This window comes from Myiozetetes cayanensis, unplaced genomic scaffold (assembly GCF_022539395.1).
Source record: "Myiozetetes cayanensis isolate MyiCay16 unplaced genomic scaffold, myiCay2020 scf1, whole genome shotgun sequence".
Lineage (NCBI taxonomy): Eukaryota > Metazoa > Chordata > Aves > Passeriformes > Tyrannidae > Myiozetetes > Myiozetetes cayanensis.
In genome coordinates, this window is record NW_026086604.1 from 125702096 (window position 1) to 125728809 (window position 26714).

General features: G+C 41.1%; 1 protein-coding gene across 4 annotated transcripts; it reads left to right on the forward strand.

Annotated features, from left to right (window-relative positions):
* Nucleotides 1–307: 307 nt before the first annotated feature.
* Nucleotides 308–18083, forward strand: ASNS (asparagine synthetase (glutamine-hydrolyzing)). Of its 4 annotated transcripts, none has more exons than XM_050327360.1 (12): nt 308–483; nt 2247–2529; nt 5804–6041; nt 7471–7656; nt 7968–8069; nt 10154–10281; nt 10997–11123; nt 12437–12543; nt 12859–12959; nt 14325–14406; nt 14669–14824; nt 16113–18083. In XM_050327360.1, the coding sequence occupies exons 2-12, from the start codon at nt 2281–2283 to the stop codon at nt 16320–16322; spliced, it is 1686 nt and encodes a 561-aa protein (XP_050183317.1). In that variant the 5' UTR covers nt 308–483; nt 2247–2280; the 3' UTR covers nt 16323–18083. The 4 variants fall into 4 exon arrangements, with proteins under 4 accessions (XP_050183317.1, XP_050183299.1, XP_050183307.1 ...); XM_050327342.1 differs by having other exon boundaries at nt 387–534; XM_050327350.1 differs by having other exon boundaries at nt 401–517.
* Nucleotides 18084–26714: the final 8631 nt, after the last annotated feature.

The window sequence follows — 26714 nt, forward strand, 5'->3', positions numbered from 1 at the left end:
GCGATGCCCAGTGCGCCCAGCAACGCTGCTGGTGCACGCTTTTCTTCTCAGCGCTCCGGGGAAGGAGCCAGAGACAGGACAGCTCGGCCTGTCGAGCTCCCGCTCTGCCGCGGGGCAGCCCGAGCCGGGGCCGCCGGGAAGGGCCGCTGTGCGGGTGCGAGTGCGGATGCGGGTGCGGTGTGGACACGGATACAGATGTGCGTGCGGATACGGATACAGATGTGCGTGCGGATACGGATACAGATGCGCGTGCGGATGCAGATGCAGATGATGTGCGTGCGGGCCCCGGCCGTGCTTCCCTCCGCCTCGCCGGCCCTGCGGGCAGGAAAAAGGCGGAAGGGCAGGGCAGGGAGGCACATGATGAAACTTCGCGGCGTGTTTCAACAGCAGCTGGCGGCGGGGGAGGAGCTGGCGGGAGCCGCCTCTTCCATCCCCTGGCGCGGCGCGGACGGCGGGTCTCCGTGCGACGGCGGCCGGCAGCGGGTGAGGCAGCGGAGCGGGTGAGGCAGCGGAGCGGGTGAGGCAGCGGAGCGGGTGAGGCTCCGGGCCGTGGGGCTGTACCGGGCAGGGCCGGCCGGGGGCCGAGCGGAGCCGCACGGAGCGGCCTGCAGGGGAGCGGCGGCGGGGCCCGGCGGGCGGGGGCGGCGGGCCCGGGGAGCGGCAGCCGCCGGAGGGAGGGGTGGCCGTGCCCAGGGAGCCCGGGGCAGCAGCGTGCGCCGAGGGAACCCGCCCTCGGTAACCGCGGTCGCACGGAGACCGTGCGCTCCCGGGAGGACGCTCCAGCTGGTGGGAGAACCCAGCTCCATGTGCTGGGGCTGAGGTGCGCAGCGCCATCGCTTGTTCGTATGGGAAGGTTGTGGAGGGAGCAGTGTGGCAGTGCAGTGCTCGCATTGGCACGCCTTTTGCAGCCCCAGAGTCCCTGCAGCTGCAGGTTTTGTGGCTCCCTGAACCCTGAGGGCTGAGATCTCCAGCAACATCACTTGATCTGGAGGTGCCCAGCTGCAGCCCATCATCTACTGTCAGAGACCTCTGCTGTTACTCTGAGAGCTACGAGGCCTGTGTGTATTTCCAGCGACACCAGGGCTGCAAAAGGCATGCCGGGGCAAGCACGGCACTGCAACAACAATTGCTCCCTTCACATCTTTCCCATCTGGGCCTACCACGCGGCTGGGGAACTCCAGTCTAAACTCATCCTCTTTTGGGTTGAAACCATTGCCCCTTATCCTATCACTAAAGGTCTCGAAAAATCCTCTCTCTACCCTTGTTATAACCCCTCCTTTGTGTGTAAAGGCAAGAAACTGAAAGGACCATTAATGTATCTGCTGAGGCGATGTTACTTCAAGAGATAATACTATATTCGCAGTAATTATTTGTTCTATTTGTGCTCTATGAAAAAAAATCATAGACAACCTTGCTGTATCTAAAGGTAAAAATTAAACCTAATTTCTTGCTGTCCAAAGTTTGCTTATCACACTGTGGGCAAGCTAGGTTTTACTTAGTTAGTAAAGTCTGCTATTCTCTTGATCAGTCGTCTCAGCAGTTAAGCCATTAATAGCCTATATTTGTCATCTGTGTTTTGTAGGTATGTAGTGGGTTGACCTTGGCTGGATGCCAGATGCTCACCAAGCCACTCTATCACTCCTCTCTTCAGCAGGGTGGGGTGGGAGGGGGAAGAAAATATGATGAAAAAAGCCCAACACAACCTCATGGGTCGAGATAAAGGCAGTTTACTAAAGCAAAAATGAAAGTCATAAACAAACAGAAGAAAAACCCCAAAGATTTTGTTCTTCCTGTCAGCAAGCGACATCTATCCACTTCCTAGGAAGCAAGGCTTCAGTATGTGGTGCTGAAGTGGTTGCTCTAGAAGGAAATGTGATAAATGTCATAAATAACGAATACCCCCCTTCCTTCTCCTTTTCCATAGTTTTTTTTATCTGAGCAGACATCATATGAAAAGGATTATCCCTTTGGACCATGTGTCAGCTTTCCTGGCTATGTTACCTGCCTATGATTCCAAGATCTTGCCTGCCTCCAGCCTACTGGTGAGGAGGAATGTTGGAGAGCACTGATGCTGTGGGAGCACTGCTCAGCAGTAGCCAAAACCCTGGTGTGATGCCATCACCTCTAGATACCAGTACAAAACACAGCACTGTGAGGGCTACTGAGGGGAAAATGAGCTCCCTGTCAGGCAGACTCAATACAGACTGTCAGCTCTTGCTTATAATGTCCATGTCTTTTTTGAACAGGTTCTCCACTTGCGCGTAGAACAACAGCCTCACGATGTGCGGGATCTGGGCCCTGTTTGGCAGCGATGAATGCCTTTCTGTCCAGTGCCTCAGTGCCATGAAGATAGCACACAGAGGTCCCGATGCATTTCGTTTTGAGAACGTCAATGGTTTCACCAACTGTTGCTTTGGTTTCCACCGCCTTGCAGTTGTTGATCAGCTATATGGTATGCAGCCTATCCGGGTGAAGAAATTCCCATATCTGTGGCTGTGTTACAATGGAGAAATCTACAATTTCAAACAAGTAAGCGTTGTATGGATGACATTGCTTTTTTTTTTATTTTGGGGTTTTTTTATTTTATTTTTTTTTTCATTTAAAAATTAGTGGATATTCAGAAAATCTTTGAAACATGGTAGACTAGAATATCAGATAAAAATTAAAGTTGGTAAAGGACTAATGATGAGCTGGAAATCTTGTGGCTTAGTAACATACTTAGTCTTTAATACTGAAAAATCACTTTTTAATTGAAAAGAAGGGCAATAAGTATTTGTATGTTCAGGTTTGATCAATTTTAAATAAAGATGCATTCTTCCTTATCTCTTGGGTAGGGGAACTTCAAACTTCTTTCTCCCCTTTTCTCTTCATAATGCAAACGCTTTTAGACTGTCTTGATCTTCAGTATTTTGGGTTGTCAAACTCCAAGTTGTTTGGTATTGCATTTTCATTATTGCATATTAATCTAGGTGGGATATGTCACTTAAAATACATTAATGTATAGTATGCATGCTTATGCAATAAACATTAAGGAGATGTTTCCACTATGCCACTAAAGTCCTTAGGTGTCTGCAGCAGAAGTCAGATTCTTTGTGGGGTTAAGAGCCACCTAAGTAAGTCTCTTAGCCACAAAACTAGCAGCAACTCTACTTACTTCCTAAAGTGTCTGAATATCCCTGATGGACTAAACATTGTCAGTGGGCCTTAGTCCCCATGCTGAGATGTCCATGCTGCCTGTGTTACTTGGGAAGATGATTCAGATAATCCAAATTTGATGTATAAAGCAGCTTAAAATTGTGTCTCGATTCTGAATCATGCTGAATGAACGTGTAAAGTGTATCACGTACCAAGTGTGGTAGTATCAGAAATGTATGAATAATCTGAGATGTCACGGTATTTCTAACATCACAGTTTTTTTTGAATGTGATCAGGATCCTGTTAGTCATGTCAGTGACATCAGTAGTGTCATTCTGTTTTAATACAGAAATGCAGGTCATTGGGAATTTGACTGAATAGGCAGGAGATTTTATCTTTTTTCCCAGTCTTCAAGTATCTGGCTGTTTGAAGGATGAGATAAACTTTGCCCTGCAGTAGATGTGAAATGTATTGTACCAACAGTCTGTAATACTTGCAATGTTTTGCATTGTGGCTTTTCTGCTGTTGAAAGCAATAAGATTTACTCTCAATCATGCTACACACAGTCTCAAACAGACCTTAATTATGCAAAACTTGCATTGCCATCTGCAGGAATTTGTTTGGTCATTGTCACTACATTATGCATCTTCTTTTTTATAATGTGATTTTACTTTCAAGCTTGTGGCAGAAAGCATCCTAGAAAAGCATCATTGGAGAAAAAAGTGTCTTGTTTAGGGCAATGACTTAGTTATTTTAATATTGACTCAATTTGACCTAAGACTGCCCCATAAATAACAATTAAAACCAAAGAACTTTAGTTAAAATGCTACAGTATTGGTTTTGTGGGGTTTCTTGTCTTGTTAGTGTTATATTGTGTTATATATATATATATATAGTGTTATATCTCTCTTTCTCTCTGTCTTGTACGTATTGAAAGGACTTTTAGAGTAGCACCACAAGAACATGAAGAATATTTGGACTGACCTAAGTCTGACAACTAATTTCTTCCTCCCCCAGTCCATCTGCACAGGCAGAGTGAAAAGGCTGGTTTGAGGAATGGAGGAAGATCAGGCAGAAGGACATTCTCTGTGCATAAAAAAACCACTGAGGAATTGCAGTGACTGCATAAGTAAACCAAAGTTTCTTTCCGAAATACTTGACCCTGCAGAGATGTTGCAAGTGTGTGTGTGTTTAGAGTTGTATTTTTTTTCTTTTTGAGACAGTGGCTGGCTGGTGCTTCTGAAGACTGGGTTCATGGGTTTGCAGTTTCACGTCCTCAGATAGAACTGTATCCCTGAAAACTTGCCATAATGTCAATTGCTTAAGACTGCAGAGTCAGTCTCATTGCCTAAGAGGTCATCCTGGATAATACTTTTGTAGTGGGTTTACCCTCACTGGATGCCAGGCATCCACCGAAGCCAATCTATCACTCACCCTCACAAGTGGACAGGGAAGAGAAAATATAGTGAAAGGTTCACGAGTTGAGATAAGGACTGGGAGAGATCACTCACCAATTACTGTCAAAACAGACTCAGCTTGGGGATATTAATTGAATTTATTGCCAACAAAATCAGAGCAGGATAATGAGAAGTAAAATAAGTCTTAGAAAAGAAACCTTCCCCTCACCCCTATCTCCTTCTCAAGCTGTACCTCCTCTCCTCCTATGATGTAGGGAGATGGGGAGTGGAGGTTATGGTCAGTTCATCACAGTTCCTGCAGCTGCTCAAGGAGAAGATTCCTTTCCCTGCTCCAGCATGGGGTTGCTTGCATGGTAGACAGTCCTCCATGAAATTCTCCAGTGTGAATCCATCCCACAGCAGCACTTCTCCACGAACTGCTCTAGCACAGGTCATTTTTCCACGAGGGTGCATTCCTTCAGGCACAGGCTGCTCCAGCACTGGTCCCCCACAGGGCCCCAAGTTCTACCAGGAAACCTGTTCCAGCATGGGCTCCCCTTTCTGCAGGTCAGCAGGTCCCTGCCAGGATGCTGCTCCATCATGGGCCTCCTGTGGAGTCACAACCTCTTTCAGGTGTCCACCTGCTCTGGCGTGGGTCTCCTCCGTGGGCTGCAGGTGGATCTCTGCGCTCCTCTGGATGTCCTTGGGCTTCAGGGGCACAGCTGCTTCACCATGGGCTGCACCGTGGCCTGCAGGGGAACCTCAGCTCTGGCACCTGGAGCACCTCCTCCCCCTCGTTCACTGACCTTGGTGTCTGCAGAATTGTTCCTCTCACATATTCTCACTCCACTCTTCCCTGGCCACAATTTCATCTGCACAATAACTTTTTTATTTCTTCTTAAATACATTGTCACAGAGGCATTACCATCATTCCTGACTGGCTCAGCCTTGGCCAGCGGTGGGTGCGTCATGGACCTGGCTGGCATTGTCTCTGCTGGACATGGGTTAAGCTTCTGGCAGCTTCTCACAGAAGCCGTCCCCTGTAGCTCCCCTGCTACCAAAACCTGGCCATGCAAACCCAATACAACTTGGAACACCAAAGTATAATTTCCTTCTTTGGTGGAAATACTTGTATAACTTTTTAAAGTGTGATTTTACACAAAAATTAGTTTTCTTATTAAACAATTACATGAATGGTGTTACTTTTTCAGTTAGTAAGCAGTCAGTGTTTGCAAATGCTTATTCGTGTTTTTCTTTATCTTTTTTCTTAGCTGCAGAAGCAGTTTGGATTTGAATATCAAACATTAGTGGATGGTGAGGTTATCCTTCATCTTTACAACAGAGGAGGAATAGAACAAACGGCGTCCATGCTAGATGGTGTATTTGCTTTTATCCTTCTGGACACTGCAAACAGAAAAGTGTTTCTGGCGAGAGATACCTATGGAGTCAGACCACTGTTTAAGGTGCTGACTGATGATGGATTTTTGGGTGTCTGTTCTGAGGCAAAAGGTAAAACTAGTTGTGCTTAGTGCCTAAATAATCTTAGGTATTGGTATTGGAGACAAACTTCTTTGTCAGGCTTTTTTTCTAAGTGTGAAGAGAAAATGAACTGTATGTTCAGTAATATATGAACTATATTTAGTAGTATAAGAACTACACATCATTAAAACAAAAACCTCCAAGATGTTTAATTGTCCTTAATATCTCTAAAATAATTTGTTTATTTAATTTTAGAATTCTGTGAATCATAGCAGTATTGAAATCAAGACTTTTTTTTATGTTACCCCAAAGTTAAATGCAGTCTATATAGTTACACTAGATTTATGCTACAGTAAAATGTATTCGACTTTGTTCCTGGTGTTCTATAATGAACTGTGAAATAATGCCACAAGAACTGCTAATCTGTAAAAGCCATAATTTTGAAACCTTACTGAAATTACCTGCAGCATTGGGTAATTTTCCAGTATAACTTACTTTACTTGGTGTCAGTTTTTTCCCTTGAGAGGACACATCCACTGCTCTCTTTTTTAAAATAATCTTGGCACTTTCATAAACAAATCTGAACAGTGTCAAAAGGGAGTTCATTGCCTAAAATGCACTTTGGCTAAAATTTACTTTCAGGATTGCTTGTGTCTCTCCCATTTACTGTGTATCTATTTTATTATCAGACTGCAGTGTAGGTTGACTCCTCTAATAGTAGTATTATATACTAGTACTAAGAGCTGTACCATCTCTGCTTCTTGTGAAGAAAGAAGGGAAGTGAATGTTCTGGAGACTGTGTCCTATAACCATCATAGTGAATTATCAGTCCCTCTCTAACAGCAATTCAGTGTCTCTTTCGAGGACTTCCTCAAGGGGCATCCAGGTCACCAGCAGGTCCCTTTCACAAGAGGAATGTAGATAAGGTTTGAATCTTGGTGTTTGATAGCAGTGGAGTAGATCAGTCTGGAACCAATGAATTATGAAATCACTAAATCAGTGTCAAGTTATCACTTCAGTGATGCTGATTTATTTCAACCCCCTTGTTAGCTTGACTACACTTAATTTTAAATGCAAAATCAGTTCATAATTGTCATTTGAATTCTCATAAACGTATTACACCTTGACCTGGACATCATGTAGTCAGTTAGAAAAGTGATCGTAATGCTCACAGGGATAAATTTCTACTTGCCAATTAGTAAAACTTTATGGTTTGTTTGCTCTGCTGTCTTCCTCAGCTTGAGACAGCTCAAACCTGTGTGTGCATCATGCCAGAAAGCGGAGTCATGCTCTAACCAGGGCTGACTCTGACCCAAAAGGATATTTTTTAATACCAGATTTAGGATCTGGAGAAAATATTTGTATATAGTTTTAGTACAGAGCCTGTTGTGTGAGGTATAACTTCACCATCCTAGGTCAAAAACGTTGACATTTTTCTTTTTTCCCATTTCATGTGTAGGACTTATCAACTTAAAGCATTCAACATCCTTATGTTCTAAAGTGGAACCGTTTCTCCCGGGTCATTATGAAGTATTGGATTTAAAGCCCTCTGGCAAGGTTGCATCAGTGGAATTAGTAAAATTTCATAGCTGTAAAGATGAACCGCTCCATGTTGCGTGTGATACAGTGGAAGCTCTGCCTTCAGGTAGTACAGCAAAGATTTTGTTATTTATTCTGATCTAAAAGTGTAAAAATCAGAATCTTTGACTATAAAATTTGTACTGATTGGTTTAAAAAAGTACCATTTAAGAAAAAAAAGAACAAACTTGGAAGAACTCTTAAAATGTAGGGATTTTAGAATTGTTCTTGTAGGCCATCATGTGCAAAGATGGACTTGAATGCCTTTGTTATAAGTGGAGATTTAGACAAATATCTTTGTTTACTAATTGGCATAATCCATTAAAGTCTAAGTAACACTTTTTGGACTTTTCCCCTTCTCTTTTTGCTTTTGAGCAGGCTTTGACCTTGAGACGGTGAAAAGCAACATCCGTATTCTATTTGAAAATGCTGTTAGAAAACGTTTGATGGCTCACAGAAGAATTGGTTGTCTTCTGTCCGGTAAGTAACAAGAACCACAGTGATTTTGTATCTTCTCTCTCTTTTGCCCATCCTCTGCTTGTTAGAGGAAAGTATATTGGCTCTTCAGCTGTGATGTACGTGAAGCGATCTGAATCTTCATTTGCTTTTTATCTTCATTTGCTTTTTAGAACAGGCAACAGAGAACTTGTTAGTTTGGAATAAAGTTCTCCAGTTTACAAGTATCTTGAAAGTCTTATGCTTTTAAAATTTACTCTGGGCTGGGATCTTGGCTTGTTGAGACACCATTTTTAAATAAGAGGAAATATATATATTCTTATTGAAAAATCACTCAATATATTCTTAAATACATGAGATTTATGCTTACATTGGTGTCTAAAAGATAAATGTAATTATTATGTTCACTTTGCACAGATTGAGCCTAGAAAAAAAGGCTTGGCATGTTTCATTTAGCAGGAGGAATTGAAATTCTTACTTGTCACCTTTGCTATAGTCTCCATCCTAAACTCCCTTGATTTACCAAATTACAGGAGACCACCTGGACCAAAATTATTTACTGCACTCTTTTGCAGATGAGGTAATAGCATGTGGTACAGGAAGTTGTTCACTGACTTAGCTGATCACTGTTGTGATCCGGTGGTTCAGTGTCACAGAGGTACTTTACAGAGCTAAAGCTCTGTAGCCATGGAACTGACACCTTATTTCCTGTGTTTGTGTAGCACTTTTTACTTGGAGTTTGTGCTGTTCGTGCATTCACTGAACATCAGTAATGACACTCTTTAGTCATGAACCCTATTAAATGTGCATCTGAATGAGAGAAAACTGACCAGGAGATACTGTTGGACCATTTCCCTGCTACAGCATCATAAAAAGTAGGAAGGAGGTAAATTAAACAGGAACATACGGACAGCTGGGAGATCTAAATTTCAGTAAAAAGCCTGTTTAAACCCCAGATTTCAGATACCAAATTAGAAGGCAGTCAGCAGCTCCTCAGATGCACATGCAGAAAGAAAGCTGTATAGCAAAACTAAGTGCCTGTGCTGGCATAATACCAGAGTATCTCAGTGCTTCACAGTTTTGAGTATGCTTGGCACATCACAGTTAGAGAATTGCTTCTGTTTCCAATCACAGAGGGAGTTCTGCAACTTCACAGTGGAAACTCAGGTTTTGATTTTCCCGATTTCCACATCCTAAGCACTCAGTTTGTTTTCTGTACTCTGCTTTTCTCAGGGTCTGCATGTAATTTCTACAGGATTTTTTTTTTTTACAAGATAGCATGCCCACAAAGTGGATCAGAGTGGGAATTGATGCTAATGCACTCAGCTGAAAAAACATGTGCAGACTGTAGGAAGCAAAGAGAAGAGGGTTTTGCTTCACGCTTGTCAGAACTGCAGGCAGATGTGGGCAAACATGTACTGTGTTTTGCTCAGTACTTCAAAGGGGAGTAGCAAGTAGAACTAGTCAAGGATTAGCAGAATTAGCTCATGAGAATAAGAAGGTGGACCCTTAGAGTACTGGTTTTATTGTATTAGAGCATTGGCTTTATTGTATTAGAGTATTGGTTTTATTTTTTTACTTGTTTTCCAAACTGTTCAAATCTTTTCACTGTCCTCTAGAAAGAGGAGGAAAAAAAGAATTATTGGGAAATGCTTACACTAAGCATTCTGATTTTTTACTTAATTCTTTTTAATTCAAACAAACAAAAAACCTCCACAGTCCTGTCAGTAGCCTGTCAAATGTTTACGCAAGAAGAGGCTAGGGAGCAGTTTTGAAATGAAGAATAAATCCAATTTTGGTAGAGTTGAGAAGGGCCATTTTCTCCAGTGGTGCAGTGTGTTCAGCTATACTTTCTGGTTATCTTAAAGAGGGATCTCCACTGATGCTTCTGACACCACATAACAACTGTTACTAAAGACATTCTACTGAAGTTACCTGATTCTCTTGTTAAACAGAGGTAAATGTACATTTGTGTGAGAAGTACCTTATATTCACACAGCTTAAAAATGAGGTCCACTCAAAAGATTCCAATATCTAGATTCAGTGTTCTTAAGGGGGAAATAAAACATCATTCAAACACCTAATCAAATAATTTGTTTTGTTGGCAGGGGGCTTAGATTCCAGCTTGGTTGCAGCTGTTCTTCTGAAACTGATGAAAGAAATCAACATCAATTATCCGTTACAAACCTTTGCAATTGGAATGGAAAACAGTCCTGATTTACTGGCTGCCAGAAAGGTATCTTAAGCTGTGTATTAATGGTTCTAACTTCATGGTATGGCATTAATAGTAACACTGAATATTCATTTATTGCTAGGATGTAAATCAGTTTGCAGTAAATCATTTAGTATAACATTTGCTGTTTAATCTTACAAAAGAGACAACTGAACCTTATCTGTCTTTTCTTGAAATCAGAAGACTTTCATGCTGTTGCCAAAAGGACAGTACTTTGGACTTGTCTCAGTTCTGCCTCTGAGTTTTAGAGTAGATCTCCATGCTATGGTTCCTATACTATGGCATTTGTATATATATTAATATTGCAAGTTAATCATCACTTTTCTGAATTAAGTTATTTATACAAACTTTGGCATCTGGGGTACCCCTTAAGTATGCAGGCTGTCATGACTTGTGAGCTGCTTTTTCTGTTAAGAGCAAATATCTGGAGTATTTAGAGCCTCTACAGATTTGGTTATGTTTTTGGCAAGCATCTGGATGGTCTGTTGCAATCATGATTGAACACTGTAATCAGGGAGACTGTGTTCTCTCTGCTGAATGTACCACTGCAAGTCAGAGTGGCTGCTAAGTAACATCTTTTCTTGGCCTAATGTCATAATTGTCACTGTAGCAGAAGGGAGCTGATGCTTTTGCTTAATTTGTGTGTTTTAAACACAGTGCATATTTATAAAATGTTTTAGTTGAAAAGGGATACATTATTGTAACCTTTTACAAACAGGTGGCAGCACATATAGGCAGTGAACATCATGAAGTAATACTTAATACTGAAGAGGGAATTCAGGCAATAGAAGAGGTTATCTTCTCGTTGGAAACCTATGATATAACAACTATAAGAGCTTCAATTGGTAAGATTTTTTTAATGGTAATCTTTGGTTTATTTCACCCACATAAAATTTTATGCAAAACCATGTGGTCATCTACTGGATTCCTTAGCTGACACAGAACCTGGGAACTGTGACTGAAGTTCTGCTTCCCAGTCTGATCTGTGATGCCACACAGAGGCAAAAGCAGTTACTAGTTTTGCAGTCCCTGACTGCAAAAAACAACTGTCAAAAAACTGTTCCTGAAGTTTTGAGATGAAGAACAAGAAGAAACATTAGGTTTTCTGCTCTGATGAGTAATAACCTTGGAGAAAGGGGAGAAATTTATAAGTTATCTGAGATACTGAATGTTAGCAGAACAGTTATGATTACCCTTTCCTTGCATGATTTTTAACCTAATGGGAAGTACTTCTTGTCACCCTTTAGTAACACAGATTCTTATAATGTATGTTTGATTCTGAGAAGTGAAGGAAGTTATCAGCAACTTTTTACAAAGCATTGGCAGCCTGATTAGAGTGCAAAACACTAATCGAATGCAATTCTACAACATGCAAGCTACAACATTTAACCCAGTTAATCTTGTGTCATCCTAAAATGTTGTAAAGTGTTATGAAGCCAAATAGTCAACAATTTTCAAAACTGAGCTCCCTGTGTGGAATTTACTCCAAGATAGGATTTATGAAATACTGAATTTGTGGAATGTGAAATATTGAATGCAATTCTTTAAAAATTAAACCCAACTTTTTATTTGTAATTTTTTCTTTGTGATTTGCTGCATAGTATGAGAAATAATGAACTAGATCCTTTTCATTAGATTTGTAATATTTTAGTTATAAAAGCATATTGTTCAGAAAGATGCATTGAGGCGAAGAAATAATTCTATTTAATAAATAATTCTTTATGAAAGTTTTTTAAAAAGGGCTTTATCCAGTTCAACCCACAGTGGCAGAGACTTAAACAGCAACTTTTGCTGGTAGCTTTGTTCCCTAAGGCTAAAGGGTTTGTTCAGCACTCTACTGGAATTAATCACGTGCTTAATTTCAAAGTGAGTCAAAACAGCTCCTCTGTGTGTTCCCATGGAATCCTTCAGCATTCCCAGGATCACAAATAGGCACATCTTTCTGATATTTGCTAAGTGTAAATACACAGTTTAGATTTATCTGCAGCACTTAGCATGGCTGATGATGACTTTGAGTAGCAAGATTTTATTTTACATCATTAGTTTGCTACAGAAGAAAGTAGTGTAGGAGACAAACTTCTAAAACGCTAAATTTGAAACTATTAGCTGTGTATAGCATCATACATGTAGCTGTACTTTAATATACTTTCTTTTTAAGGTATGTATCTTGTCTCCAAATATATTCGGAAGAAAACAGACAGCGTGGTAATTTTTTCAGGAGAAGGATCAGATGAGCTGACACAAGGATATATATATTTCCATAAGGTAAATATATTCACTATACAGAAAGCCCTTGAGCTGCTTGTTCTCTTGTTCAGCAGAACATCTCTGAGGTTTCAAGGTGTGATGTTTGAGAGTTGTCACAACTGTATATTTGCTGGCTTAAAATCCAAGGGATTTGATCACCTGAAAAGTAACTTTTTTAATCTTCAGCAATTCCTGAGACTGTTACTTCTTGTATGTAGTTTTTACTAGTTCTAAGATCACTCTGTGATCACTCCAAATGCAGGACAGCAAGCAATGGCTCCCTCAGTGCAGCTGTCTTCCAGCTGTGTGCTCCATGCATATGTTTGGTTTCAGGCACCGTCTCCCGAGGAAGCTGCAGAGGAGAGCGAGAGGCTTCTGAAGGAGCTCTACCTGTTTGATGTACTTCGTGCAGACAGAACTACTGCAGCACACGGGTAAAACATACTCTCTTGGATGGTGAGAACTCATGGGATTTAACAGCACAAGAAGATCTTAAAAGTTCTGCTGCCGCTGAGGAAATTACAACAGTTAACTGTTGGCTGAATAACTAAGGATTCAGAATATTGTGCTGCAGGATAATTTTACTCCTGCTCTCTAGGTCTGAGCTAATCTAAGGTTGTCATCAGTCTTCTGAATACTAGTAACAAATGGGGCACGCCCCATGTTCTGCTTGAGCGATGTATCTTAATGTAATTAAGCGATGTATCTTAATGTAACTGAAGACATGACCCACTTTGGCAGGACAGGCGTTGCTAATGTTCCAGGTACGCACAGGCACTCAGGGTCCCTGTAGGGTAGGAAGCACAGCATATGAGGGCAGGCAAATCTGGTCTTCAGAGGAATTATCAGTCACATTTCTGTTCTAAACACTGTGAGACAAACTTGCTATTGCAATTGCCACAGACAACGTTTTATGAAAGAAAGTTTTGTTGGATGAGCAAGTAGAGGAGGAATAAAACTGAATCTAATTGCAACTGCTTACAGTACCTCTCAGTTAATTGCATGTGCTTAGAGTAGCTTTTGATTCTTAGAGTAGCAGGAAAAGACTGTTGACAATTTGTATACCAAGGTGAAATTTAAGATGTAACCTGAAGGAATTTCAACAACAGCAAAGCACACTGTAAAATTTAGTCTGGTCTGTGACCATAGGGCTCACTCTTGCCGACCAATGCAGGAAATATTTTTTGTCTGGGACTGTACTGTTCTTTACAGAAGCAGTGAATTAGAAATACCAATATTCAGAGTTGAGGAGGGAAAGCAAAGTTGTATTTGACGTTGGGGTTTTTTGAGGTTTAGACTAAGAGGAATATTGAATCTGATTATCAGCATGCATATAAAGAACTAAAACAACATACTGAAAAGAGAAAAGTGTGTGTATAGTCAGGTAGCTGACTATAATAAAGAGGTAGTAGGATACAATATGTGTGACTGACATCTAAGTGACTTGTTAGTTCTCTGGGAGCAAGAGGATTTTTTTAATGCCTTTTTGCATAGATATCGTAATGGTTGTTGCAAATCCTACAGCACTGTAGTCTTTAAATTCAGGGTACTAGAAGCTGCCCAGCGTATGACATTGTAAATCATCATGGTCTTTAATCTGCGTGGGCCATACACTTAACTTTCCAAATTGGTGAATTAAATGCAGATAGTCATAATTACGCAAGAAAAATTTCTTCTAAGTAAAAGCAGAAAACCTGGTGTTATGTGAAAGACAGGAAAAGCTTGACTGTCATAGAATTTGTAAGTAGATGACTTATGGGATTAGTTCAGTATCTTTTCTGTTTATTCCCCCTGTTTAGCCTTGAACTGAGAGTCCCATTTTTGGATCATCGTTTTACTTCTTATTATTTATCTCTACCAGCAGAATTGCGAATTCCAAAGGTATGTAAAACTAGGGTTGGACCCAAGTGTAAGTGTACAAATTTACTGATATGTGTTCTAAGCATGACCAAATTGCTGAATTCAGTGGTTAAGTGCTCTACCCAAAGTCAAGCATGCTCTTAAATATTTTGCTGGATTGTTATACTACTTGGAACCCTTTTCTGACTAGACCTTCTGAAAGGAAATGTTTCATAAGTGTTTAAATCCAGATTTTTGCACTTCCTGAGACTCATGACATCATCATGTTTTGTTCTGCAAACAGAATGGAATTGAAAAATACCTTTTAAGATTGTCCTTTGAAGATTCCAATTTACTTCCCAAAGAAATTCTCTGGAGACCCAAAGAAGCTTTTAGTGATGGTATAGCATCAGTAAAGAAATCCTGGTTTTCTATTCTTCAGGACTATATTGATCAACAGGTACAATTCCACTCTTTTTTGGTCTTTCTCACTTAAGTGTATTAGTTATGGTTGCCAAGGGGAGGCAGCTCACATGCTTAGTTGACAGAATAAATCTGGGTATATACCAGTTCACGTGAAGGAGCAAGATAAACCTTAGTCAATGCTCTTCTAGGTATCTGAGTTGGTTAAAGGCATTTGTAATGCTATGTACAAAGAAATGCGAGAGCCTAACAGAAATGGTTGTGTAAGGAAATGAACATCATTTAAATGTCTGCATTGCAAATCATATTGTGTGTTGACAAACACCATTTCTGGGTTACAGGCAAAGCAGCTGCTTCAGCTGATGGCACTTGCATGAACTTACTCTGCTGCTGAGTAACAACATAATGACTTTATAATGTACTTTCTCATTTACGTCATTCGGTTTTCAAAGCTGTTCCTAGCTAAGCCATTTTGCTTTTTAAAGCCTCTGCTTGCATTGCTAACATGTGAAGACTCTAGGGCATTTTGGCTCTGGACAAAGTGTAATCCTCTCTGGAGTACAGGGGTAGTTTAATCCCCAAGAGAAAGGAATAACGCCCTATTTACACCAAAGCTCTGTTACACAGAAATATGTGTAATCAAGCCTGTGGATGGGTGCTTGTCTGCCCTATCACCATACCATTTTCTTTCTCTATATCCATCAGCAAGAAAGTAGTTGGGTCAGGCAAGTGTTGTGCTGCCTGTACTGTTGTAGGAGGAGCAAATTTATTTCATGGCTGTGAAAAGTTAGACAGCCTGTTGGCAATGGAAGTTGCTTTAGAAATTGCCTCAACTGGTGCAACTATTCATGCTCCCTTTCAGAGCCAGCTTAGCAACTGCAGGTGTCTTTGCCTCTACATCACAGGTCTTTTGTTTCTAAGAACTTAGTTATACAGAGTCAACAGTTCTCCAAGTTGAAAAAAAACCCTAGGCAGCCTCTTACGTGGCAAGGTGACTGCTTTAAGATTCTCCACTTGTTTCACAGCAAAGGAAAGGGTAGGAAGAAGTTTTTATGAGTTTACTAACAAAGGTGGTTGTAACCCAGACAAATGGGCTTCATGTGTCACGCAGATAGAAATATCAATAGCACTGGAAATAGACTTATATATTCATAAAGATCAAGGGAGTGTATGACAAAGGTTTGACCTGTCAAACCTCTACCTCTGGAATAGAATTTTTTTTTTTTTTTGTAAACCTGGGGGCATTTAGTGGTTGGTGGATTCTTGTGTGTCTTTAAAAGTTAAATGTATTTGCATTTTAACTTGAATTTTGCTTGTGTCTGTAGGTTGATGACCTTTTACTGGAAAAGGCAGCGGAGAAATATCCTTTCAATCCTCCTAAAACAAAAGAAAGTTACTACTATCGCCAGATCTTTGAAAAGCACTACCCAGGGCGAAGCAGCTGGCTGCCCCACTACTGGATGCCAAGATGGGTTAAAGCTACTGATCCTTCTGCACGCACATTGAAACATTACAAGTCAGCCACACAAGAATAGGCTGTTGAAGTAATCCCCCAAATGAAAGTGCTGCAGGCATTGTTTTAAAAAAACCAAACAAATTATGCAAACCTAAAGCTTAAATCATCTTTAAGATGTGTTTTGACAATGCTATTGGAAATGAGAGCTTTCTGTAGTTAGTGTACTATTAAAAATTTACCCTGCTGTACCAAAACTTTGTAATTCATGGGAAAATACTCCATTGACAGAAAACTACATTATTTGACTACTCTGTTCCTTATGTGACCTCCATTGTATTCAGTTGCCTGGCAGTTATTTAATATATTGTAATGTGAGCTCTGTTACAAGGACTTGAATCAGGCTGAGGGATGCAAACTGCTGAAGGCCATCTGAGCAAAGGGAATTTGGCTGTAGCTATTTAGTGACTTGTGTTCCTGGCTGTGGGACTTGGATAATCTCTATATGATTCTATTCTGAATGTCTTTCTACACACTCCTGAGAACCTTGGTGTAGTTTTCAAAAAGTATTTAGATATTCATAGCTATGCAGAGATGCTTACTAGAGACTATAATAGGTGTGGTGCTGGATGTTAATTAATTAAATGAATGGGAATCTTATTTGTTCCTGTGAAGCCACCAGTTGGCTGTTTTGAGTCTTATAAATATATCATGAGTCTAAGGATTTTGTGACTGTTATTGAAGAGCAGAACAGACAAGAGAAGCCAAATTATGTCTTTGTTTCTAACTCAAGGACTTCAATTTTTAAATTTATTTATTATTCTTGAAAAAAAAAGGTTGTTAATTGGGTGATATGTGTCAGTCTGATGGAAATTGCATGAGTATTTTAAGAAATTTTTCACTTACTTTGAGAGTTTTTCCACCTGTGTGATGAAAAGTTAGACTGTGTTGCTGCTGAACTTTGTGGTGAACCAACCTTGTTAACCATCGATTTCAGTCAGACAAAGCATCACCAATGACAATGGGATCAGATGCATTGCTTGGAAGAATGGGAAAAAAGCTGCTTCATAAACTACAAGAACTTCTAATACTCTGTTGAAAAGCATCTGCGTTTTTCTCCAGGACAACTTTTTATTAACTACTTAGTCATGGAGGCTGCTTTTTTAAAGGTAACTTAAAGGTGGTCAAGAGATAGATGTGTGTGCTACAGACTGACTTGATTAGCATCATGCTCTTTGTGAAGACAAGTCTGCTTTATTGTCCCTCTTGACTAGGAAACCAAAGCCATTTTTTATTTAAAAGATAAAATATATGCTGTTCTGATTTAAAATCTTCATGAAATGACTGATGTCTATTTGTTACTGCACCCTCATCCTGAATCTGTATTCCAGGAGCTTTACTGAAACCTTTTGGTGGCACCAGAGCACTCGTGAACTGCCCAGTTATAGCCAGTAGTGGCAATATTTTGACATAAACTTGCACATATTAAGTTAATATGTTCCTGCAGTCCTCTTAAGGGCCATGCACTTGCCTTTTTGGATTTCTTTGAAGCAGTAAAGTATATTTTGAGGGAACAGAGGAGTATAGATTATGTTGACTAGGTGGTGATGTGATAAGATTTACTACTTACTGTAAACTTCCCAAGGGTGAGACAAAAAAATAGCATTTGCATGAAGTGAAAATAGGCTAAACACATTTTTGGGTCATTACTCAAATGCACTTTCTGCTGCAACATTGTCAGGCATTCAAGGAAATCCACCTAATTTTTTTTTAATTCCTATTTCATTGGGCATATACATATCAAGGCTATATTCTAGACAGGTGATCCAGTTATTTTAGTTTTATTCTGATGTGCAGAGGAAGAATAGAGTGGTTGCTGCCTTATTCTTGTGAAAGGTAAAAATGCTAGGGCTATCAGGAGTGTAAATCTGTTCATTCCTTCTCTGTATATAGACATGAATTCTATGGCCTTATTAGGCTTCCACGACACTCTGAACTTCCTCTTTGCTTTTCTCCTTTAAACCAAACAAAAAAACCAAACCAAAACCAAAAACAACAAAAAAAGGCACACCAAAAATTTAAAACAAAAAGATCTAGTTATGTTTGATCATTTGCAAACTACATACATATTTTTAGTTTGTCACAGGAGGGAATGGGATACAGGTCCAGTGTGTAATGCTGTCTTGTCTACTCTTTATCTTTCTTCCTGCCGTGGTTACATCCCTTCCCACTCCATTTCTTTTGGATAAAATGAAGCTGGACTATTCTACAGTAAGTAAGAGCCAGGGATCACTTGACAGGACTTTGGAGACCCTTAGTCCACTGGTTTTTTTATGTGGGATGGTCTAAAATGATATAAAATGTTTTAAACTCTGTTTAAAATCACAGCAAAGTGTAAAAGCATCCTATTTTAATAGGAGAATATAGGGATTGTCTTTGTGAAGGACCTTTGGTGTGGGAAATATCATTTGATGAACATCTACAAGATGTGTAACTGTCTTCACCAAGAAAAATAATTAAAAAAAACAACTTTGCAAAACTAGGCTGCAGGAACCAATGTTGAACCTTTTCATAGTAGTGCTGTGGAAGCTAATTCCTCAGCGAGTTATACTTTTATTCGGATTCAGAATTAATATCAGTCAGGGTGGTTGTTTGTTTCCACTCAGAACTGAGGTAAAATTGTAGCTAAAACCAAAAAATCACACTGACACTTTGGATGGGTGGACTTACTCTTTTGTTTGTGATACAGACCTAATGTCTGATTCCCTTTAATAAATGAGAGAGCGGAGTCGTGGAAGGGGATTTGTACAAGGTAAGCCTGTGTTTGAGCTGACCATATTGAACAGTCTCTCCAAAGGAGACTGGGGCTGAAATGTGGGTGGAGCTGCTTATTTCTGTAGCAAGGTACACTTATTTGTTCCTCTGCCATTTTCCTAGGGAAAGCTAAAGCATATCACCTGCACTGTATGTCGGGGCTCGCTCTGCTCCTTGCACTGTGTTCCAGGAAGCCAACAAACCGACACATTTCCTCCCACATGACGAAAAGTGTCTGTCAAAGTTTGTTTAGCCACCAGATGGCAGCCCCTGTTAGCACATCTGTGCAAATGAGCTCTTCATCCCTAGGGGAAGGCTCTGCTGCTGCCTTTAGTCTCTTCCTTCACATATACTTGTCACTGGGATTTGTGCGTGAGCATCGTGGAATTTAATAAGTACTTGATTAGAATAGGGATAAAGCCAAGCATAAAGGAATAATGTTTTTTAATTGATCTTGCTCACAAGATGTTGTGCAGAGCTTGTTATGCTGGTGCTGCAGGTAAGAAGGCAGCTAAGGGTTGAATTTCATTAGTATTGATGACATTCAGTATTCAATTTAGAGGTAATTCAAAGCCAGTTATATTAAAAATTAGTATTGTGAATTGGAACACATATACAATGTCAGTTCTAGGGAATATGGAAGATAATTCCCAGACTAGGGAATAGGTAATGTTAGTTTTACATCTGAAGTTGTTAAGCACTTTTTTTTTCTTATTTTCTTCATTTTTAACATGTGGGTCACAGAATTTCAGATAGTCATACAGACAGAATGCTATGATAGAGTTAGAAAGATTTGGGTTGAAAGGGACCTTAAATATCATCTAGTTCTAATGCCCCTGCCCTGGGCAGGAACACCTTCCACTAGACCAGGATTCTCAAAGTTCTATCCAACCTGACCTTGAACGTTTCCAGGGACAGGGCATCTGCAGCTTCTCTGGGCAACGTGTTCCACTGCCTCACCACCCTCACTGTAAAGAATTCTTCCCTTAATCTAAATCTATCCTTTCTCAGTTTAAAGCCAATACCCTGTGTCCTATCACTAAATGTCCTAGTAAATATCCCTTTCCAGCTCTCTTGTTTGGCCCCCTGTGCGTACTGGAAGGTGCTATAAAGTCTCCCTTCTCTTTTCCAGGCTGAACAACCACAACTCTCTGAGGCTATTTTCATAGGAGAGGTGCTCCAGCTGTCTGATCATTTTTGTAGCTTCCTGAGGACTCTCTCCAGCTGGTCCACATCCTTCTTATTTTGGGGGCACCAGAGCTGGATGCAGCACTCTGGGTGGGACCTCACCAAAGCAAAGAGGGAATCACCTCCCATGACCTGATGGTCACGCTGCTTTTGGTGCAGCCCAGGATACAGTTGGTTTTCTGGGCTGTGAGTGCATGTTGCCAGATCATGTTGAGCTTCTCATCCCCAAGTCTTTCACCCCAGGGGTATTTTCAATCCATTCTCTACCCAGTCTGTGTTTGTGCTGTCCCATGTGCAGAGCCTTGCACTTGGCCTTTTTGAACTTTGTTCACATGGACCCATGTCTGAAGCCTACTAGAAAGTTTTACAGATGCACATCAGAAAGGTTTAAGGCCTTTTGTCTCTCAGCAACAGATTCCATATACCTGAGCATCTAGACTTGAACCCTGTCAGAAGAAAACATCACCCAGTCTTCATCAGTGGTGTAATGACAATGTAGAGCTGGCCGTTCAATCTGACACACAACCCTTTGCCCACTCCAGGCTTGCTCCGAGACAGGTCTTCTGCCTTTTGCTATGCTTATGAATTTTCACCAAGAAGAAGACAGAGTAATTGTGTCCAAAATAGTCCTTTAGAAAATTATAATCCTGGGTACATAAAATTATTGGTACTGACCTCAATTCTTACACCATAATCATCTTGCAGAGACCAAGAGGAGACTCACAATGATCTGGTTGCAAAAGCAGCCTTCCTGCTACTATTAAGGATAGAAGTAATTGTCTATATTAATAACTGTATTACTTAACATCTCTCACCACTGCTCTTGAAGACTGCCTTTAACACCTGGGGCAAAATGTATATTAATACAAATTACTTTTGATTAAAACCATTATTATTATTTTAGCACAAAAAGGAAGGGGGTGGTAGAAAGGAACGTTGTCTTTTTAAATATTGAAATACTCATTATACCAAAAGGATACAAATTACTGGCTGACTGACAACTTGCTAATAATAGCTTAAAAATGCAAATGGAACTATTATCTCAATTGACACTAATTGGAACTCCTTTGGCAGCCTGGGAGGGCAGGGCAGGAAGGTTTGATTGTTTCCTAGAGATGGAATTGGGTTGGCAAGGAAGTGTGGGGAAGATGTGCTGTGGATAAACAGATTGCTATCTGTAGACATCAGAATTCATTATGTTATATTTCAAGAAACGGTTCCAAAGTGCTGTCTTGTGCCTGTGTACAATTTTGGTGACTGCTGGTGCCCTGGGCTGGTCTCACTCATGCCCACATGGTGCAGGCCTTGCCTGGGCTGAATTGACACGATGGGAATCCAAGCTGTAAATGCTCAGGTCTCACAAAACAGCTCTTACGTCTTTTGGGAATCATAATTCACTGCTTTAAAATTCACTGAATTATAAACATTTTTTAAATGCAGTCTTGCAGTAGCTACACCATATGTATATATTCCTTCAGTAATTAATGTGTAGGAGCCCCTGGTGGTCTAGGGGTAAAGGCGCCGCGCTATCACCGCGGAGACCCGGGTTCGATTCCCGGTCAGGGCCACACACTCCCGGGCAGGTGGGGCTCGTTAGCCCTTAAAGGCAACCCACCTACGTCCTAAGGACCTTGCTGCCACTGTCCAAGCTCGCTTGGCCCCGGCAGATGAACCTTAGGATTAAAGGGTGGGCTCAGTTCCGCGCACACTGTGTCTCACCTAAAAAATCCAATGCACAGGCTGGAAGGTGGAAAGACCTTCCCCGGATCTTCGCTCGCGAAGACTGGCCATTATTATAATTAATGTGTATATTCTCCAAGCAAAATTTGCTTCCAGAGGGTATTGCTTGAATTTTAATGCTTTGGTACACAGAAATACAATATGCCTATTGTTGCCTGAGTGTTAAAACAGTGAAAATAAATGCACTTCTATGTGCCAAAATCGAATGTCTGTGATTAAAGTTTTCTTCTGTTACCCAGCTAGATGTTTTCAATGCAAACTAGTTCATGTAGAAAACAATTTTAAAATTGTATCAGCATATATTGGCACCGAGGCACTCAAGCTCTGGATGAGAATATACGGCATGAATTTATGCAGCTCTTTACCTACTTCACACAACTCTGCCCTCTCTTGCCTTCACATGGTGTCTCCAATGTAAACGTAATGGTTAACATATGATTGGAACTTGATGATCTTATGGGTCTTCTATGATGTGTTGGTGCACATCTTACACTCTTAAATCTTTTACAGCTATGCTTCTGAAATAACAATGTGAGAAAAGGTTTAGATAGGAAAAGAAAGGCTTCTTTTGTTTTGGTTTTTTTTTTAATTTGCAGGAGTTTTTGTAAACATTCAGTGTTCTCTTTTTTAATTTCCTAAATTCCTTTGCACTTAGGTAGCACCTTGCAGAAGTGGCTGGTTAGGTACAGGGTGTGCATTGCATTTCTAGCTCAACAACTGTGGTTACCTCTGGCCAAGCCATCTCGCCTTGACCTCCCTCTGGGCTTCTGGGAGAGCATCAAGCACCATGACAGATGAAGTGTTTTGTTGTTTAACAGTCTGTTCACATTTCATTTCTTCTATATGCAGTAAGTGGTGACCTTGTTTAATTCAGAGATGGATGAGAAAACAAGAGGTGATGTTTGTTGCACATGCTCTGCGTACCTCTCTTTAAAAAGGAGCTTCTGAGCTGGAGAGTTGCTCTTTTATTCTGATGGAAACCAGATATCTATCAGGGATGGAGCAGTGATAATTTTTAATTAATGTCATAATGAATTTCATACAGCTTCTTCCGTTGACAAATGTTTTAGTCTATGCTCTATCAGAACCATTAAAAGAATAATGTGAAGAGTGTTTGTCTTCCCTGAAAGATGTAGTTTGAGGATATTTGTACTCTGGCTAACAGCGAAAACAAATTTTAAAAATCCCTACTCTTCCAGTAATGACTATTTTCTGCAAAGGTGAGTTATTTTGGAGATATATGAGGACACGAGGGTGTATCTGGAAGAGCAGGTATCTGCATCCTGACACAATACAGCTCTAGGGAAGGAGCTGCTGTGTGCTTTTGTCCTGTCACTCTGGGAGATGTTTGCTAATGCAGTCTGCGATATTCTGGCTAAGGGAACTGTTTGGGCTCATCAGAAGAAAATTTTGTCATTACCAAAGTTTGCACTGGGACTTGCTCGGTATCTCTTAATGCTAAAGCAGTTATCTAAGCCATAGTTTAAGAGCCATATTTTAAGGGACAAAGTCTGCATTTAAATAATGGCTCTTGGTAGCTCTGAAGGAGCTGCTACTGACGTACTCTGAATAAATAGATTTTTAAAGAATCACTTTAATAATTTACAAAAATCTCCTGGTGTTATTCTGCTCTAGCTAATGATGACTGGGGGCTGGGTTCCTGCACAATCTCTGCACCTAAACATTTCCAGATTCTTCCTTTTCTTTTGGTTAGGATCATGATGAAAAACTCCAGATTCCTGACGTGAATACAGCGAAGGATTTGCAAGTGCTGCAGAACCTGAGTTCCCCTGGTAAAGTGCATAAAGCGGGACCAAACTCCCCTCCCAGCTCCCCTGTTCATGAACAGGGTATGTGTGCAATGACTCTGGCTTCCCAGGGTAAGTTTGGCTGCCAGGGATGACCAACCTGTGTGCAACAGCAGAGAGATGGAGATGCTGGATGGAGATTATGTCCTCAGGGTCATGCTTGGGCAAGGCAGACTGCTGAGATCTTGACTTCAGCATCCCCATCCAAGGGAAGGGAAGTTTGTGTGTGTGAGGGAGACAGTGCCTACCAGAAGAGCAGCCACCTGTCAAGATGCAGATGAATGATGTGTTTCTGGGGGAAAAAAAGAAACAAAAAGGGGGCTGAGAATGTTGGAGGTGGGCTGCAGGCAAACTGCTTGTAGCACCTCCCCAGTGGCGTCCATTACCAGCATCACCCAGAGTTTACTCTTCATGCTGATTTCCTAGGAATATTTTTATTGTTTTATTTAAAGCTCACTTGCATTTTGCTGACAGATGCCCTTGCTGCAGTGTTATTGATTAGCTTTTGCAACCTGAGGAGTGTCAGACTTGCCATCATAAAGAGCTAAGTCTGTGTCACGGTTGTGGTTGGCTGTTGTGGAGGCAGCAGAGGATTTAGTGAAAGCCTCTCCAAAACCTGAAATGGCTCTGGAAAGCTGGCCTTGCCCAGTGATCGAAAGCACAAGTGGCCCAGTGGCCCAGGGCTGCAAACAATGCTGTCCAACACATAAAAGTGTTTAAAAGCTGAACGAGCCTTAAAAAGGGAGATTAAAGACTATGGAAATTATTTTAAAGTCCCTTTGAATTACTCAGTAACGTATAGACTATATTGCTTAAGACTAAAGGCAGATAAAAGATGTAAGAATAAGAATTCCTGTGTGAGTCTCCAGTATCCCAGGATGCCTGTGAGGACAAATGTTTGGAGCGAGCCCATGGTAGGGACAGGCAGCTGCTGAGCTGGATGCCTGCAGATGAGTCATTCATGCATCTCCCCATCTACCCTAGACACTCTGGGCAGGCACAGCCCCACAGCCCCAGCATGGCACAGTTTGACTGAGCGGTCTCTGCCAGCGCTGAAATGTGATAAGGGGCTTTTTTTGTATTGTTGATAGAGTCAGTTGGAATGTTTCAGACTGTGCCTCTTGGTGTATTTGGTTTATTTCTAACTTGGAATAAATATCTATACAAACATATAAATCAATGCCAATTTCAACCTTACTTTGAGTTCAAAACTCAAATTAGCACAAATCTGACATTATTTTACCACCAGAAATTAAACTGAATTGTTTCCAAATGCCAGATTAAAACCACTGATCAGAATGACAAGTAAAAGGAGACTGCTTTGGTGCCAGAGGCTCGGCCTTGGCAGTGGAACAATGGTAGTAGTGCCATGACACGCTTGAGGGAAGAGATGCCACCAATAACAATTTTTACAGGCACAAGGAGTGAGGCTACATGAACTTCATGAAGTACAACAAGGCCAAGTGCAACATCAGGGCAATCCCAAGCACAGATACAGGCTGGGCAGAGAATGGATTGAGAGCATCCTTGAGTAAAAGGACTTGGGGTTGTTTGTGGATGTGAAACAACATGATGCAGCTCACAGCCCAGAAAGACAGCCACGTCCTGGGCCGCATCAAAAGCAGTGTGGGCAGCAGGTTGAGGGAGGTCATTCCGTCCCTGCACTCTATTCTGATGAGACCCCACATAGAGTACTGCATCCAGCTTTGGGGTCCCCAGCACAGGAAGGGCATGGATCTGTTGGAACAAGTCCAGAAGAGGGCCATGAAGATGATCAGATATTTAAACTGAAAGAGGGTATATTTAGATCGATTGTAAGGAAGGAATTTTTTACAATGAGAGTGGTGAGATTCTGCAACAAGTTGCTCAGAGAAGTTGTGTCTGTCTCATCCCTGGAAGTGTTCAGTGTCAGTTTGTTGGAGTTCTGAGCAAACCCATCTAGTGAAAAATGTCCCTGCCAATGGCAGAGGGTTAGGCTAGGTGATCTTTAAAGGTGTCTTCCAACCCAAACCATTCTATGTTTTTTCCAGAAAAGGCAGTCCTATCTATTTACTGGATGCCATTAAATAGTACTTGTGCTGTCCTCCAAACATTTAAAACCAACCCTTTGTGGCTTTCTCTGGATGCAAATATGTTTGCAGTGGTTGCCTCTGCAAGGAGGTTTGTGAGATGTGCAGGCTGCAGGGAGCAAACATTGGGGCTTTCACTTTACTCTCTGCATCTCACAATTCAGGGCACATGGGCTGTGAGCTCTGTGAGCACTGTAGGCTCCTGGGCTAGAGGAACAGCATTTGAAAGTTTTTTCTCTTTTTACCCTTCACTGACCATTATTCAACATCCATTTCCACAGTCCTTTTGCCATGCTGTTAGTCAGTCAGCTTCCCCTCTTCACAGTGGGAGCTCATACAGAAGTTTATTAGTCTGAAAATTAGCACTGGCAAGACGAAGAGCTGGCAGAGTGTCAGTACAACCACTGTGTCTCACAAGAGTGTAGTCCCTGTTGTAACTCAGCTTCAGTTTTCCTACCATACAGCCCCCCACCTTCCTGGATCGCCTCCTACTTAGCTGAAAGTGGGATCTGTTTGAAACATGGGCAGGCTCAGGTGCTGCTTCTAACCTAGCAGGAGAGAGGTCCTGCACCCACCCACTCATAATGGGGGCAGTTCTGCTGATGCCTTAGGTAACCTTGAAAATGGAGGTTGCTGAGTTCACTTCCAAAATGGAAAAAAACAATCAGTGAGTCCCTTTGTATTACTTATTTTGAAATTTGGTTTGCATATATTGTTTGTTTTCATTGCTGATTCATCTGCAATGAAAGCTCACATCATTATAGCATCAAAAAGAGAAGTATAGCTTTTAGCAGGGGGAAAGAAAATAGGTCTCCAGATGCCCTGGCATCTGGTGAGTATATGTAGTATTTCAGG

What these genes read in the sequence shown, in the direction of transcription:
- ASNS (XM_050327360.1), top strand. Translation starts at nt 2,281, where the DNA reads ATGTGCGGGATCTGGGCCCTGTTTGGCAGCGATGAATGCCTTTCTGTC. An exon ending in AAATCTACAATTTCAAACAA is followed by an intron (nt 2,530 to 5,803) that starts GTAAGCGTTGTA and finishes CTTTTTTCTTAG; the next exon opens with CTGCAGAAGCAGTTTGGATT. An exon ending in ATTTACTGGCTGCCAGAAAG is followed by an intron (nt 10,282 to 10,996) that starts GTATCTTAAGCT and finishes TTTTACAAACAG; the next exon opens with GTGGCAGCACATATAGGCAG.